Raw genomic sequence first — 17,606 nt, 5'->3', positions numbered from 1 at the left:
GCCTCACCACTTGCCGCAGTTTGGTCTAGACTTTAAAGATGGATGCCTTCACCCGATAGGTTTCTGTTTCTTTTTCGAAAAGGACGGTCCATGGCCGATAATACGTACGTGGAGACACGCTGGAAACCAAAGCGTTTTAACGTTTAAATAGGTCTACTGTGTGTGATGAAGTAATTTGTATTTGTAGTCATTTGTAGTATTTGTCCCCACGTGTTTTGTTTTAGACCGTCTACTTTGTGACTTCCTGGTTTTCCTTGTCTGACGAATCTGCGTTTAAACGCTGAAATGACTTTGGAAGGTTCGTTGGATACGAGACACACTAAACTTCATGATGTCATTTTAATGTTCAAAACCAGAGCAAAGTGTTTTTCGCAAAGGACAATGGAAGAGCAGCAGATTTCGTAAGAGTTCAGCGATGGAAAGTGGAAATGTCGCTGCTTCGCTCAAAGGTGATAATTTCGTCCCGTGTGTTTAACTTTGACACGGAATGTGACTCGTTTAGTTATTTTCCACCATGTCTGACATATAGACCTGCTGTTGTTGTTGTACGGGTCTACGTGTGAGGACGCGTACTGTGTCCTGGTTCCTTCACGGGACAAACTGTTCCTGGCTTGTGAAACTTTTCGCTAGTGAAAGTGAAAACACAGCACCCTGTCATTTCGCTGGGTCGCTTATGTTCAGCGTTCATTTTGTTTTGCTTTGTTGTGATTTCCAGGTGTTTTATTACCTGTGCGGGACACTTCTGACATCTTTGAGAACTCTATTTTGGCTCCTATTCAAAGTGCGTACTTGTACGAAGAGTCTCGACAGTCTTTCAGATACAAGTCCGCTGTCTTGATTGAGAATGCTGTACTCGAAGAAAAGGTTAGTCTGTAGAACTTCACCCTTTGAGTTAGGGATTCGTGTCTGATACCTCAACATCAAGTGTCTTATGGTTGCAGGCATTTTACACATTTGAGCTAATTAAAAAATAAAAAAGTAAATTGTCAAATATTCACGTTCTATCAAAAAAGAAACGACACAGTTAAAATTGTGTTGCTGTTTTTATTATTTATATATTTGCAACATATAATTTGTATTTCTTGTGATGTTTAGTTTTTTTTTCATTTTTCTTTTATCGACATGTGATAGAAACACTATCCTACAGCCAGTCATTCAATCTACATTATTTATCTTGAGCTATACATATCATTCAAGTTATAAATATTGTAAAATGAACTTTGTATTTGTCTTTATCTTTATATCTTCTGACCCGCCAAGTCCAGTTGTGAAGTAAAATGCATAAATACATTTATGATGGAGATTTGGAGCTAATCTTAAATGCAGTTAAATGAAATTCAGCATGATGATTTCCATTTCCCTTCCTCATTAGTATAATGCCTTCCGAGCAAAGAGGAGACAAGAAGGATATTCAGAAGAGGATTTGAAGGAGTCCTATGGATTTTTGCTGTTTGATGATGTCAACAAGGTACAGACTATACATACAGAATAGTACAAGAGTGGTTTATGTCCTTACAAATCTCTTGATGTTACTGAAATTGTTATTTTTCTTTAAAAGGCTCATGCACTTGGAAGAAATGGTGTTCTCACAGGAAACAGCACTTGCACAACTCTGGGAGATCCCATGAAGGGTAAATTATACATATTTTTTCTATATTTTGACACCCAGTCAGATAGATAGAGATAATCAAGTAATTACCTTTATGGTCGAATCCAGTATATATGACCTTTTCAGTCCAGCTCAACCTGAGCAGTTGGTATGTTCAGTGTCTAGTGCTCCCTTTTGAAAGTGAAAGCAAGTGCTGGGGCTGTATGAATGTATATAAGTGAAAGTGAAAGAATTCGTATTGTTAAACCGAAACTTAGATTTGTTAATGAATTTTTTTTTTCATTTTAACCCATTTATTCCTTACAGGTTTAGGTCCCCTCTAAACATTTCCAGTTTTAGACCTGTACATATTTTCCTGGTTTGACCTGGCTGGACCTTAGTACGAAGTTATCTATTCTTATCTACACTTGCATCTATTTCAACATGACCGGCACCCATTCTAGGCTGTGTTAAGTGTGGGCTGTAAACACAGGTCAAAGTCCAAGCCAAGAAGCCCACTGTATCAGCCCAGGTAGCAATGGTGATTGCTCAGGTCAAGGGCTCCCCAGCCTATCCTGTTACAAGCCCAATTCCCTTCCACTTGCCAAAGACATTTGTGGAAATTTGGAAAGAATATGCTGTCCTTAGTCACTCTGACTGGAGGAGTACTAAAGTTACACCAAACCTGTCGAACGAGTCCCTGACTGGTTTTTCTTTTCCTTTTTTTTGTCCTATAGTATAGTAATTTTAAATGCTTTTTTTTTTTTATAAATAACCCAGTGTCTGACTGCCTATTGTTTTCTGCATCATGAAACTACTTAACTAATTATTCTGCAAATGAATGAATAATACATGGCTTCATGTACTTCTGCTGAATTTTAGTCTAATGCCTCAAATGTACTTGAGTTCAACTTAAAATTCCACTGTGCCTAAATTATCAGTAATGTTTAACCCTGTTTAGATTTCCATTTGTTAAATGTAAAGTGAGGACATAGTTAGTTGCAGTGGATGACATCATAGTTGTTAAACTTGTGTGTGTCCTTGTCAGTGAGACATTCATCTGTAAAGGTGTGGCTGTGCTGCAGTAGGATTGTTGGTGGAAAGTTGCTGCTAAGTTATTTGTTGAATTCTGTTGTCTCATTAAAACCTTAATTCAACCATCCCCTTTTTTATTTCTACATGAAGATAAGGTTTTCTGTGTTTACTCAGGTATTTACATATCAATGTACTCTGACTGTTTGGATCTGAATCGCTGGTGTAATGGGAAATCTGGATACATTGTCATCTTCAGGCTGACAAAGGTATTGAGATAAATATTTGTGTAGCAAAGTGGTAGTCATTGTGTTATCATGTGTGGGGGGGGATGACGACATCATTTATGAATGATAAACTTTGTTTCTTTGTTGCCAGGGGAGAGTCAAAAGGGTTTTTGAAAACTACACACAGAATCTCACACCACCTACTTTGGGATTTGACTGCCACGTGTCCGAAGAGTTACCCTCAGTATCAGCCAAAACCAGCTCTTTTCTTGCTTTTGAGAGAACTCAGGTAAAAGGAGCCATTGCTGTGATTTCAACACACGTTTATGTATGTAAATGTGTCTACTTTGTTAATTGAGCAGTGTTAAAGGTAATTCAGTAGAGATTATTCACTGATTTTTTTTCCTCACCTAAGTTAAAACACTAGACATTTTTAAATAGAAGCATTACCATGACAAATTATCCTGTTTATCACACATAACCATTTTGTGGACATTTTTATTTCTTTGGCTTTTTAAGTTTTCTTATTGACAGCATGTTGAGAAGGAAAGGTTAGGACGAGACACCAGACTGCTTAAACACATGTTTTCTTCTTGTAGTATTACATGTATGAGCTGTTGGATGACTGTAGCTGTGAAACGGCGAAATCTCCCAGTGCTGCCTGTCCTTTTGCCATTGTGTCGTTTTCATACACGGACACCAAAACAACGCTTCATGCACCACATGAGATAAGGTACTGTAACATGATTGTGTGACATTTTCTCTGATTATAGTATATCCCTGATACCATAGTATTTAATACAAATGATCAATTGTTTCCCCATTTTTCTTTTCAGAGAGGAGAAAAAACTGGGTAAGTAAGTGTTTTTTCCTCAAGTCATAACAAGTACAATAGCACTGCAGTTGGTGTATGATTTGGTAATTTAGCCAGAAAGAAAAATCTAATTGAATCAATTACATACCATTTCAGCATCCCTGTTGTACACTAACAATTTCTAAAATGATATTTATGTAATTTAAATTTTACTGGTTTACCTAATAAAGTGTATGTGAGTGTATTTAATTTACTAATAATGACTTTTGCTCTATTTGATTTTTTAATTCAGATTTTCATTATTTGGCCTGGATGGGTCAACTTCAAATCGGTACCCAGTTCATTGATGTTGGGCTTAGGTCTGCAGCAGTTGCCTTGATTCCTATAAAACTGTAAGTAAAATGTGCTCATGAAAAAATATCTTATTTTTTTAATTTCATCATAATTTCCATTATATAAGCTACATTTCCTTCACGTGTTTGTTTTTCTTCAAGTCCACCAGTTGTCAAAATTGACAGAGTCATATACATGTTAGAGTTGTTGCAGCTGTTGCCGAGGGCTGCTTTTGAAACCTGCTTGTCTGGTGAAGGTATGTTTTCAAGATAAAGAAAAATCACCTAATTTGCATTTGAAAGGAATTATCGTACTGTATTGTTATTGTTTTTCTTTTGCTGTATTTCAGTCTTTCTGGATGGCTTTTACTTAAGTCTGTGTGAGCTGGTTCCTTCTGAGACCGAAGAAAACAAATCATTCTCTCTGCTTTTGCAGGAAATCAAGGAGAAAAATCTTGTGAGTTTTGTTAATACAGGCCTTTGTCCGACTGAAAGGTGAATTAATTTCATAAAAAGAAAAATATAGTTTTTTGGCTCAGCCATTATGCAAAAATGTAAAGAACTAGACTGACATTAACATGAAAACAAGAAATAAACTGACTGTCAATCATTGAAAAGACTGCATTTTTATAGCATTTCACTAGTCAATGTAAAATAATTTACATTGACTAATAAATTAAAAAACTTACTGACGAGCTAACTCTTTCCTTCAGGCTCTCCCTGTTCCACTGAATGATGGTGGTTTTCTCATTTTGTTGCACTCCTCCCATTTCCTCATGTACAATGGTAAGATATGAAAATTATTGTCTTAATATGATTTTCTAAAGACAGCATTTCTCTGAATTCTATCTTTTCAAAGCCACTTCATTTTCATGTCCTTTTTTGTTTTAGGGTCTGGGTCCAAGGCAACTGAGGTCATGCAAGCTATGTTTGTTTTTCCAGACTCCCGATATATACACAGAGGTAATCACAGTATGGATAGTTTAGTTTATTAACATCCCTTGAATAAATTGATAATTACGATACTCTAATAATAACAATTGCACTACATGTTGATTAGCATTAATGATATTCAATTCAACCAAGGCGGACATTTAACAAACTATTTTGTGTTCCTCACAGGCAGAATATCTGGACAGAGAAAGGGAACAGTGTCATCTGAAATCCTTCAAGTTCTGCCAGCACTAAATTATGCAGAGGGGGAAGTTGAAAAAACGCTGAGCTGTGATTCAACTGAAGAGCTGTCTGGGGTTTTGGTAAAGCATATGCAGAGTTATGCTGCGCTGATTAATCCTGGGTTGGAATTAAGTCCCTCAAGGGAAGTTGGCGTCTTTCCAGAACAATATGACATTCTGCCTGCCCACAAACACCTTTACTCATCACCTGAGTGGACTAACAAGGCATGGCACAGCTTGAGGTCATACGTAAGCAAACCGGCCTCATTTCAACTGTCATTGTCAAAGGCTTCAGACATCCTGGCAGTTCAACAAGACCAGCAAAGATATGACCTTGATGATGATGTTTACATCTGTCCATCATCACCTGAAGAGGCACAACCCACTTTAGTTTGTATAGGGTCAGAAGACCAGGTGACGGAACAAAGAACTTCCGCAAATGTTGAGACATCTACAGACCGCTTATGCTGGTCAGAAGATCAGTTGACAGGGCAGAGAACTGTAAATGTTGAGACATCTATGGACAATTGTACAACAAGTATTGAAACACATGTTGACTTAACAGCTGGGCCTCAAAATGATACATCGGATGATTTTCAACCACAAGATGCAACCGGTGACTCTGAAAACTGGACTGTACTGATCAAAACTGATGGTATAGCAGCAAAAGATCCCTTGACTCCTGCGACATCAGATGATCTTCCAGCAGAGTTAATTGTCAGCATCACTTCAGCTGAGCGAAGTGTTACTGATGAGAGTTTAAGTTTGATCAATACCATGTCAACAATGAAGCATGAGGACTTTCAGATTTCAGGTATTTCTGAAGCCAAATTGCAAACTGCAGAATTGATCCATCTGCATGATGAGAATGTGGACATCAAAAGCAAAGATTCCCCTCAGGCCACTCACTTCATTAATGCAAAACCAAGGAAACTACGAAGGGGACATTCCATAGTTCTAAAAAGGGCACCTAAAGCTTGTTCGGAGACTCTCACTTTACAGACCATCAAAAAAGCAGGTAGCATCTCCATGAGACAGAAAGAAGACCAGGCCAGGGAACTAAGCAGTCCTTCAAGTACTCATTGGAAAAAATTAAGAAGGCAAAGATGGAAATTTGGAAAACTGTCGTCTAAAAATAAGATTGTGAGATGTTCTTCTGTTGGTTTGAGAGTGGCAGAGAAGAGAAAGTCATCAAACATTGGTCAAGGCTCACTTTTAATGGAACATGAAATGTGTCCTCCCAGAAAGAAAATTGAGCATTGGGACTTAAAGCCAGTTGTCAGTGAATGTGGAAGAATCTTGGTCCCACATGGCTCTCTAGTTACTGTTCAGAGACAATCTTTAAAGGATCAGCTTCGATTTAAAAATGATGACCCAGAAAAAAAATTGGTTGATCCCTCAGTGAATGCACGTAACAAAGTCGAAATGGAGCAAGTCTCTTGCTCTGAAACAGCAGTGGAGGACACTGAGACCACAACATCCAAGAGTGAAGCAAGTCAAACTGAAAATCTGGCCAGTTTTTTAAACAAGGAACATATCCCGGTAACGCATGGTGCATTGCCTTTGAATCCAAAACATGGTCAGCATTCCTCAAAGGCCGATGTCATAGACCGGCCTCCGTCAGAAGAACCCACAAAAAAGAACACTGATTCCACCTCACCGCGAAAATTTGCATTAAAAGGCAAATTACTGTTGAATAAACTGTTGAAATCAGTTCTCCTAAGGGGAAAGAGAAAAACATGTATGACAGACGGATCTAAAGATTCTGCAGATAACACTGAGCCTTGTCTCAAGAAAGGCAAAGGTGACTCTGATGCTGGGGTAGTGAAGATAAATGATGAGGCTTTGAGTGGCCAGGACAATGTGGTTGTCAAGGGAGTTTCAGAAATGCTATCGGTTGACCCTCTTTTTGCATATGCCCTTGGACTGACCCCTATAGAGAAGCCAGAGGTACAGAAAAGTGAGGGTCAAGATTGTCAACAAAGGAGAGTCTCATCAGAGACACAAGAACAAACGATTGTAAGCACACAACAACCTCAAATTATACCATCGGCTCTCTTAAAACAACGTAGGACGAAAACGCTCAAAAAACGTCAAAGCGTCTCTGAAGAATGTGTTAAAAAGACATGTAAGTCATATTTCAGTATTTTTTAATATACTAATATATTTTTGAATACATTTTTTTCAGTCCAGACATGTGCATGCCATTGGAACTGACCCAATATTTTATTTCCTCTGTCTCTACAACTGCTTCTACTATGCTGTCTTTGCTTTGCTAATTATTTGCCAATGCTCAGTTTGCTTTTGCTTTGCCCTTGCTTGTTACATTGTTGCCATTATAATCCATCTGCACCCAAAGGTGGCTTTACAAACCAATTTTCTTTTTGTTTCTAATGAAACAATAGCATAGTTTACATTTTGGTTCCTGGCAGTAATACATGCAGTTTCTTTTTTCTCCTCTGTTTTGTCTTCACAGGGTGGTTGCATTTTCAAACACCAGCTTGCTTAGACGCTGAAAAACCCAAGTACAAAGAACATGCTAAAGATATTTCAGTCATGAAGACTGTAAAGGAAAATATGAACAGTACTTGCTCATCTGCAGATGCTTTGAACTTACTTGCTGACTTGGCACTCAGTGCCAGTAATGACCTGTTTCCACCACAAGCAACATTTGGGAGAAAACCTGAGACAAATAAGAAGAGGTGTGAACTTACAAAAGATGTTGCCAGTGCAGAACAGGAGTCAGTTCTTCATGCTCTTCTAAGGCAACCTGCTGCTAGACCCATTCAGCCTCTTGAGTGTTCTTCAAGCCATCTCATGGGAGACAAAGAAATGGTTGACATAATATCCAAAGAACATAATTACTCATTGCCCCTGTCTTCCCCTCTGGTGTTGGGTTTGTCAGGTACACCTTTCCAGGTACCCCCTTTAAGTGGTTCTACCAGGCTGCTGCACCATTACCAACAGTTGTATAGTAATCGAACTGAAAAAGTACCCCCTTCTGTCTGTCAGGAAGATGGGGGTGAAAGCACCCATTGGACACAAGAATCAATGAAAAAACACTTGGAATGCAAGAAGAAGTTTAGCCACTCTCGCAGTTTTGTCAACAAGTACAAATCTGTTGAAGTCACAAGGCAATGGAAAGGAAAATATGACTTTCATGGCGACAGCAAGTTAGCAAGTGATCCCAAGAGTAAAGGTGTCATGCGAGCCTTGCATGGGTATGTACAGTATATTGTTATTTTTACAATGAATCTGGGTTGGGGATCCTGGAAAAACTGTTTTAGTGGCCTACATTTAGATGGCATCAGATCAGATGGCAGTTTGATTGATGCATCACAATCCAATTAATTTGTTCAGGCCATTCCACAGCTGACTGACATTTTTCATTTTTGTGACAATGTATTAATTAATGGGTTACAATCGGGTTGTGAAGAGGATTTTAAGCAAAAAAAAATGCTCCAGACAATGATCTCCCACCCTACCTTTAATAGTAATAGTAATGCTAATGTTCTGATTTAAAGATTTGTGCAACATACACTGCCTGGCCAAAAAGAAAGTCGCCACCTGGATTTAACTAAGCAAGTAGGTAAGGGGTTGCTGCAGTTGGTCAGGTCTATGTTCAGCAACATTATGTGCCCAAAGAATGAGGTCAGCTGACAACCTGAATATAATGAATGACCAGATTATTCCATCAATGCATTTTTTTCTTCCCTGATGACATTGGCATATTCCAAGATGACAATGCCAGGATTCATCAGGCTTAAATTGTGAAAGAGTGGTTCAGGGAGCATGAGACATCATTTTCACACATGGATTGGCCACCACAGAGTCCAGACCTTAACCCCATTGAGAATCTTTGGGACGTGCAGGAGAAGGCTTTGCTCAGTGGCCCAACTCTCCCATCGTCAATACAAGATATTAGTGAAAAATGAATGCAACGCTGGACGGAAATAAATCTTGTGACATTGCAGTAGTTTATGGAAACAATGCCACAGTGAATGAGTGCCACAATCAAAACTAAAGGCGGTCTAACGATGTGACCCTTTTTTTAGGTGGCAACTTTTTTCTTTTTGGCCAGGCAGTGTATATTAAAACTGCATGTGGGTTTTGCCCGGGTACTCCAGTGTCCTCCCACAGTCTACAAAACATGCAAACATGTACTCTATATTGAATGTGAGAGTTGGTTGTCTGTCTCCGTGTGTTGGCCCTGTAATGGACTGGTGACCTGTCCAGGGTCTACCCCATGTCAGCCGGGTTTGGCTCCAGCAGCCCCCACAATGCTCACATGGATGAATAAATTAATGTTGTAAATTATGTTAAAAATGATTTAACTATAACTACTCCTTTTTTTTTGTGCATTTCATATTAGGCCATGGGACTTCACCATTCAAGACACCACTGAAGACATACGGCTCATTGTCAACATGTGGATAGGTCTGTTTTACAGCCGGTCAACACCCAGATTATTTCACATTGACTCGAACTTCACTATCCCGTGTCCAGAAGAGAGTGAGTCTTTGGAAATGTCCACTCAAACGGTACCAACACCAGTAATGACTGAGCTTAAGCCGAAAGCCTTGTCAAGCATAGCCAACGCTCAGGATAACTCGGTTTCAAATGCAGCCTACCTCAGCAAAAAAGATAATGTTGTCTTGGATGAAGGATCCATGGTTTTGGATTTGTCACTAAGGAACTCCAATGCAGAGTCTGTCACTTCAGATCCACGTATCAACCAAGAAAAGGCCTCTGTGTCTGTTGAACAAAAAGAAGCAAGTGAAAAATTGAGCACACTCAAGCCCTCCCTGGGACTACAGGAAGCAAGCACTCTACAGGTTTGTTTCTGTAAATGCTGGTATACAAAAGACTAAATTGTGATATTTGTCAGAATTTTCATTTGGTCTGTATGATATAAAATAGTCATAGTTACAATATGTTTCAATTAAGACTTAGCTATCCCATTTATATAATCTGATGTGTAGAGCCTGAACTTCTGCTGGCATTCCAAAGGAATATGTGCCTATATACTATAATGTAGCACAGCCTGTAAGTAGGTTGGAATAGTGGCTGTGCCCTGTTTTGATATTCTCATAAGTGTGGGCAAGATGCTGAGTTCTGCTTTGGCACACCTTCATTTTTCATGTAATATACACACAAATAGTTATCAGCATCTATTAGAAGCTGTCTTCAGACCACAAAAGAAATCAAAGCAAAAATATCAAAATATTGAAAAAGCCCAAGACTAACAAAGAAGTGAATAGCAATACATAGTTCATATTGTTGAATTCGTATGTTCTGTTTACTCTTTCTTTTTCCAGTGTTGCACAAGGGCAGACTCTACAGAGATAACTGATGATCACAGAAGTCACTGTGAAGATGACAAAACTTGTATTCCTTCACAAAAAACTGGCTGCTGGGAGGACATTGGTATGCCATCCTTAAAAGGATTGTTCATTCTGCCACAAGAAAAGATGAAAAGTGTGTCCAATTTGACAGAAAATGACCCAGCTGCTTCAGGAATTGGCCATATGCTACATGGATTTAGCAAAGGGGAGACGTGTATGAAAGGTGATGCCAATATTCCCCAAACTACAGCGATGACATACATCCAACATACATTGGATTCATCCAAACACGGTAAAGAAAAAGAGTCAACAATGGGAGGCAAAGAAATAGATCATACAGATGAGAATAATGAAAGTCAAACCAAAGATGGGATAAATTGTCCAGAGAAAGAGAATCCATTCCAGGAAGCCAAAAATGAACCATCTCCAAAAATGGAGATTTGTACAGGTGAAGGTGCTGCTAACAAAGACTCTTCCTGCATTGATGGAAATAGTTTTGAAAAGGAAAAGTTTTCAAGGGAGGAACATAAAGCTACACCTACCCAGTCTGAAAATAATGTGGAATTTTGGTCAGTCCATGAAGGTAAACTGATTATAGATGAAGATGCATTTGGAAGACATGAGATTGATGCAAAAGACATTTGCATTCCAGCAATGGAAACTGGCAATGAGAAGTATGATCAGCCATTACCTATGTTGCATGACAGCCCAGATTCTGTTGAGAAGGATGGTCCAACAGATTGTAGCCTCCAAACACTAATTCATGAACAAGCACCTCAAACTGAATATTCCTGCCATGATTTAAACTTGGGAAAGAGTGCATTGACAGATAAACATGTCATTTCAGAAAAAGCCCCTCATATTCCATGTGGAACAGAATCCGTTAACAAGGACGCTGCAGTTGAGGAAACCCCTGAAATCGATCATTGTTTGAATGAGGGGGAACATTATCAGGAGGTAGCAATACCAGTTGCTGAAGAGAGCTATAGTTCTTTGGATGGGTCCTGTGTAACTGAGTCATTTCTCCTGAAAAAGGACTGCTTGGAAATGGGAAGCAAAAACACGGTAGTGCAAGTCAATCCTTTTATCAGTAGTGACGACCATGAAGTTGAGGAAACAAAATCAGTTGTGATACAGGGAATGGATGACAACACAGCTCGAGAAAAATCATTTCACCACCACTCTCCTCCACCACAATATGAGGTTATAAAGAAGTCTGAAGAGGGATTAACCAAAAAAACAAATGTGGAAATGGACAAAACAAATGAGCACATGGGAATAAGTTCAAGCGTGGTTGTATTTCCGTTTAGTGGTACTAATGTGGAAGACACCACACACCCACAAGACAAAACTGAAGATGTTCAATGCCAGAAAGGAATACCTTTTATTAGTGATGCTGTCAACCCTAACTTGCTGACTGAGGTAGGAAAAACACCTGACCTTTATAGTAGGGGGAAAAAATTGTATTCTGATAGAATATTCCCTTTAAATGTTACTGAAACCATCCAACAAATAGTCTTTGGAAGTGAGTCTGATGAAAGGTGCCCTACCCCAACTTTGGATGAGAAGCCATTAGAGTCCATACCTAGATCGGATAGCAGTATTGCAAAAATCAGTGAAAACACTTCTCCAAGACAGCTCGACATGGGCTCAAAACCTACAGAAGATAAGATGCTAGCTAAGCAAAAGCTTTGTCAAAAGTCCAGATTTGATTGTGATCCCAGTCCTCATTACAGTCAAGAGCCTGATCTCGAGTTAAGAACCCTACGAGTTCTTCAAAGTGTAGACAAGTTCCTCTCCACATCAAACCACGTCAACAACGCATCCCAGGTTGAAACGGCTGTTAATAAAAACGGTCTTGATCAAAACCCTAACCTTAAACCTATACCCGCTGGTTTAGATCCAAGCCACATTTCAAGGAACTTAAAGAACAAGAAGATTTTGCATTTACAACCAGTTGTGGTGTCAGCCTCTAATTCACCTCTCAAAACTAAGTTAGTGGAAGTACTTGGTGTACAGTTGCAGTTAGACAAAATGGACATGTCTCTTCAAGACAGTTTTGAGAGAGCAGATAAATTACAGGGCTCCTCTACAGGGCAAGGTATTTCTCCTATCTGTAGATCCCCTACTGAGGGTTTTCAAGCCAAGAAAGCAAATGTCCCAGACAGGTATAAAACGTCACAGTCCGGGTTAAATCATGAATCTTTTTCACACAGTCGACGTCCCATTGTGGCTGTCAAACCCTCTATGAGTGATGAAAGTCAAGCAGATCGCATCACCAAAGATGGACACACTGAATACCCTGCAGTGACCTACACTATACCCATCACCTTGCCATTGGAAGGGTCAGAAAATTTAATGGGAAATTCCAAACCGAATGATAAGCAAGAATCAAATAAGTCGTTCTCCAGAAGTAGTCACCTGTCAAATATCAACAGCATTAAAGCCAACTTGGTTTTGCAAAAAAGCCCGCTTTTAGATCATTCTTATCAGTACAAAGAACGGAACAAGACTTCATCTCTATCAGTGCAATCACTGAAATCAGCAAAAAAACGTAAAAGTAAGAACAACTCTGAGATGAAACTCGAAGACTGCTCCAAAGCTTCAACGTCGATTGTGGCTGCCAATGACAATAGTGCTATAGAGGACAGTCTCATCAAGGAACCTCAAACTTCCCTCACATGTACAGTGTTTAACACCGACCAGAAGAGTTCGTATTCTTTTCTGGAGCAGGTTTCCAAGAGATGCCTACAAGATGACCTCACACAAGCATCAATTGAACAGGAGCATCTCATCTTATCAGAAAAAATGAAGCAACTTTTGAAAAGGAAGAAGAGGACAACCACGGGCCAACAGGACACACATGGCCATTTGAATTTGTCTCATTCTAGTCCTGTGACAGTGTGCTTTTCTGGTCTAGAAGATCAGGAGGATTTGCTGGATCTCATAGATGCAACGTCAATTGCTGGACAAAAAATCAAGGTAGACATGTCCAACAAAACAGACATGGCTGACTCCACAAAAGAAAAAGAATTACCAGAGATAGACAAGTTAAAAGAACAAGGTGGACTTTCTGCGGTGACTGCAAAATGTGTGAGGTCATATGAAGCAATGATGGATGAAGTTTGTTCTGCCAAGAAGGCCCAATCTACACCCAAGCACTTCCAAAACAACAGAAATAACAAAAATGTGGAACCAAGTCATCATTTTGACATCTGTGATCAAATGAAACGAAGGATGGATGAAAGCTTTCGAAGCAATCTCAATTCAGTTGTGAAGAAATCCTGGAAAACAAAGTACAGATTTTACATACTGGAGACATCTGACGACGACCTCTTTAAAGAAACAAAGGTAAAATAATCGTTTCCCTACATAATTCCTTACTCCCTGAATTTGTTTCCATTACCACTTATTTGCATTTGATAATGGGATATCAATTCAAATTGTATCTATCTTATTTTTTTCCATTTTCAAAATGTTCTGGCATATATCTTAAATGTGCATATAAAATAGGCTGATTCTAACCCACTTAAAGATTGATTATGAATAGGGACTGCATGGCAGCTGTCAGAAATTAAATTAAAACAGGGCTGCAGTTTGGGTCATCAAACTGGCCATTATCAAACTGATGTATGTTCAGCTGTTTATTGTTGTGTTAAGTTTGGTTTATTTAAATACTTCAAGAATGATAGCCTCGACTGTCTCTGGGTTGGTTTGAGGGGTTAAAAAGACATTTTTCCACTCTTGATGTCACCGGGTCACAGTGGCAGTGTCTGCACTTGGCATTTTGGGGCTCAAAAGGAAGAATGTGCATTAAACCTGTTTTATATTCAGTCATCATGATTGCAGTGTTGATATTAGTGTCTCTTTCATAACAATTGTGAGGTTAATCACACTCCAAGGTGCACTCAAATGTTTTGGGAGAATTTGATTGTAGACATTAGTCAGTATGACAAATGAGTAATTTCTTGATTTGTTTTCTTAGAATGTGTATTTCCTATTTTTTTTTTTTTCAACAGGCACAGATGGAGTCTGAGGGTCATTCTGCTATTCAGCCCACTGAGTTCTTCCATGGTGAGAATAGTTCTTCGTCCCTACTCATCATCCTCAGGAATGAAGATATTGCAGAGTACATCTCCAAGGTAACAGCTCATCTGCTGCAGAAGATTATAACAAGCCTTTTGCAATAGAGAATCATCAATTCATGCTCTGTGATATCCAAGGTCCCACATTTGCTCGAGTTGAAGAAGACACCAGGTGTGCAGTTTGCTGGAATTGATGAACCAGATGACGTTGTGAATCTCACCCACCAGGAGCTCTTCACGCAGGGTGGTTTTATCATGTTTGACAGAGCAGCTTTGGGGGACATCAGTCTTTGTATGTGGACCTTTTGTTGTATAAAATTGTATTATTTGAGCTCATATTTTATCCAAGTGCCATTCATGATCTCAACTTTGTATGGATTTGTAGGCAACATGAAAAAATGCTCAGAAATCTTGCATGAGCTAAGCAAAACGGGGAAGTGGAAATGGATGGTACATTACAGAGACAGTCGACAGCTGAAAGAAAATGCCAGGTAGGCGCAACTTGATAAAAAATAACTCTCTCACTTCCCAGTATGGCAGGATGCAGCTGGTCTAAGAGTCTCAGAGTTTAAACATGAGGGAACGGTAACAAACAGAGAGTGGAGAAAAAATACAATATAACTTTGCGGTCACAAACATTTTATCTTTTAACATCCATCTCAACACATTGGACCCCAAATACCAATCCAGGGAATCCAGCACTCCTTAAAATTAAAAAGCCAATCTCACTAATGAGCTTGAGTTAAAAGGTGGTGTAGTAATACCTGTGTGCAATTATGTCAAATGTAAATCTCTCAGTGTTTGGCTGATGCTGTTTCTTCTTTTAAAATCTGGTCTTTTGACTCAACATTAGATACTGGATAACACCACATATTTCCTCAGATAACTTCCCTACTTCACTACTAAATATAACATATATATCTCTATATATATATATATATATATAGATGTATATATGTGTGTATATATATATATGTGTGTGTATGTATATGACCGGTAGTTGCTCAGCCCCGATCACTGAGCTGGCCTTCCTGATCAGCTTGTCCAGATTTGGCCACTGCTGAACGTTAAACCCTGATTGGAAGATGTTAAATGGCCCTAAGCCTCCTTAAGAAAAACAGTCGACTTTGTCCCTTTATACATGCCTTGTCCCTTACGTTTTCTTCTCCCACGTGCAGGCTGAGTGCAGAGGCAAAAGAGAAGCAATTCTTTTTAAACTCTTGCCGAGACGCTGGGATACTGGAGGTGTTGCCTTACCACGAGTGTGACACCATGTCAAGACATCAGCCCGACTACCTCACATGTTTGGTTCGCTTGCAGGTCCATAACATATCAGCCCGCTACCCTGTTTTTATAACAGGTGAGATCCAAATACGCTGTTCTCAATGTTTTAAAGTACAGTTGCTCCTCGTCAGAGTCGATCTATGTCTCAGTTAACCTCTATTACCGAAAGGAATAATGTGTTTTTTATTTGTTCTGACAGATGCGACTACAGATGGTACATTTGGGAGAAATGGAATTTTCACTCTGACGGTGAACTCTTTCCTGACAAATTCCTCAAGTGAAATATTTTTATTCTCACCTGAAAAAAATCCAATGGATGATTCAGCGCACAACCATTACAAGACTCACTGGATGTGAGGACAAAACTGTCCAGATATTAAATACACACCAGTGTGACTTATGACTTTATGCCTAACGATGTAGGCAGCAATAATTAATGTTTTAACATTTTCTTTATTTGTAAACGCGGTTATCATTCAGTTTATGATGCCAATGCATTTGCAGCTTTGTTGTGCATAGCATATTTATTTTGTATGAAATCCATTCATTTGTTTTGTAATGTTTAAATATTTGTAAATCTGTCAAGGAGCTTATAATCTGACTTTATACAAGTGCAACACAATTGTTTATAGTGTTTGTTTGATAGTAATGTTTTCATTGTGCTATTTTGTAAACTTTGCAATGCTTTGTCCGGTCCGTACAACAAAGTGAAGTTTGCCAGTTCTTAATGATGTTACATTTTTACAGTCGCTAGTGTATATACTGTGAAGGTTATTGTCCATGATTTTTAACTCATGGCAAGCAAGACAAACACAACTAAATTATGAATATTTTGAATTGTGTTAAAAATCTATGAGCATACATTTTGGTAGAGCACAAATAAGAGTTCAGAGAATAAAATGTTTCATTTCACTTCGAAGAAAATGATGAGCATCTCACAATCTTTTTGTGGTGCCATAAAATGATGCTGCTACTACTTTATCGCCTCAGTTGTTCTATGAGGGACTAAATGTAACTGCGATTATTAGCTCTTGTATGACTTATGGCTAAAATTTCTTGATCTTTATCTAGTTTGGGAACCACAAGTTAAGTAACAGGTTTTAAGGACATGGACACAGACATGAGTGGCTGCATTAGCCCATTCATGCAACTGTTTACACACGGGTGTCACCAAAGAAGAATAATTACAAGCTTGTGCTGAATAAATGACAATAGACTACAATGGAAAACTATTTGTGCCTAAATTTCACCAGAAGAGGGCGTCACTGGGAGTAAATAAAGTGTCTTTCACAACAGTGACTGCAGGCATTGTATTTATCATTTTACAGCAAAAGCAGCATTCCAATTGGTTTGATCAGTTCAAATATCTATGCAAATTAATATGTTAATCAAGTCTAATCAAGAAATGATTGATTGTCATTTGACACAGTGAGCAGTTGTTGAAGTAAACGATAAAATAAAGTGTTAACAGCCTGACAGATGCTGCAGGCAATTGTTCAACCCCAGGATTACTGTCTGCATAATTTGATTTGATAGAAGATAAATATTTTTTTTTAACAGAACCTCTAACTGGTGGCGTCTCAGAGAAACTGCTTTGTCTCCCCCACAAAGGCTGTACTCCTCTATATACCTCAATCCTGTTAAAATTCAATAAAAATCATTTTAAAACAAGTCTACCCATGCAGTGCTTCATAGATTCGATATGTATAAAAACAATTATGCAT

At 38.7% G+C, this 17,606-nt stretch overlaps 1 protein-coding gene across 4 annotated transcripts; it reads left to right on the top strand.

Annotated features, from left to right (window-relative positions):
• The first annotated feature begins 33 nt into the window (after window positions 1-33).
• tasor2 (transcription activation suppressor family member 2) lies at window positions 34-17,553 on the top strand. Of its 4 annotated transcripts, XM_044036523.1 has the most exons (24): window positions 36-104; window positions 357-449; window positions 716-864; window positions 1,373-1,468; window positions 1,559-1,631; window positions 2,798-2,889; window positions 2,999-3,136; window positions 3,447-3,580; window positions 3,684-3,700; window positions 3,954-4,053; window positions 4,156-4,250; window positions 4,344-4,450; window positions 4,707-4,779; window positions 4,885-4,956; window positions 5,116-7,296; window positions 7,645-8,087; window positions 8,181-8,389; window positions 9,541-10,003; window positions 10,487-13,864; window positions 14,533-14,655; window positions 14,737-14,890; window positions 14,984-15,089; window positions 15,777-15,958; window positions 16,082-17,553. In XM_044036523.1, the coding sequence occupies exons 2-24, from the start codon at window positions 416-418 to the stop codon at window positions 16,237-16,239; spliced, it is 8,577 nt and encodes a 2,858-aa protein (XP_043892458.1). In that variant the 5' UTR covers window positions 36-104; window positions 357-415; the 3' UTR covers window positions 16,240-17,553. The 4 variants fall into 4 exon arrangements, 3 of the variants coding, with proteins under 3 accessions (XP_043892458.1, XP_043892456.1, XP_043892459.1); XM_044036521.1 differs by having other exon boundaries at window positions 7,645-8,389; XM_044036524.1 differs by having other exon boundaries at window positions 47-449; window positions 7,645-8,389.
• Window positions 17,554-17,606: the final 53 nt, after the last annotated feature.

Source organism: Solea senegalensis, linkage group LG10 (genome assembly GCF_019176455.1).
Source record: "Solea senegalensis isolate Sse05_10M linkage group LG10, IFAPA_SoseM_1, whole genome shotgun sequence".
Classification (NCBI taxonomy): Eukaryota; Metazoa; Chordata; class Actinopteri; order Pleuronectiformes; family Soleidae; genus Solea; species Solea senegalensis.
This window is presented reverse-complemented; position numbering and strand designations above follow the sequence as displayed.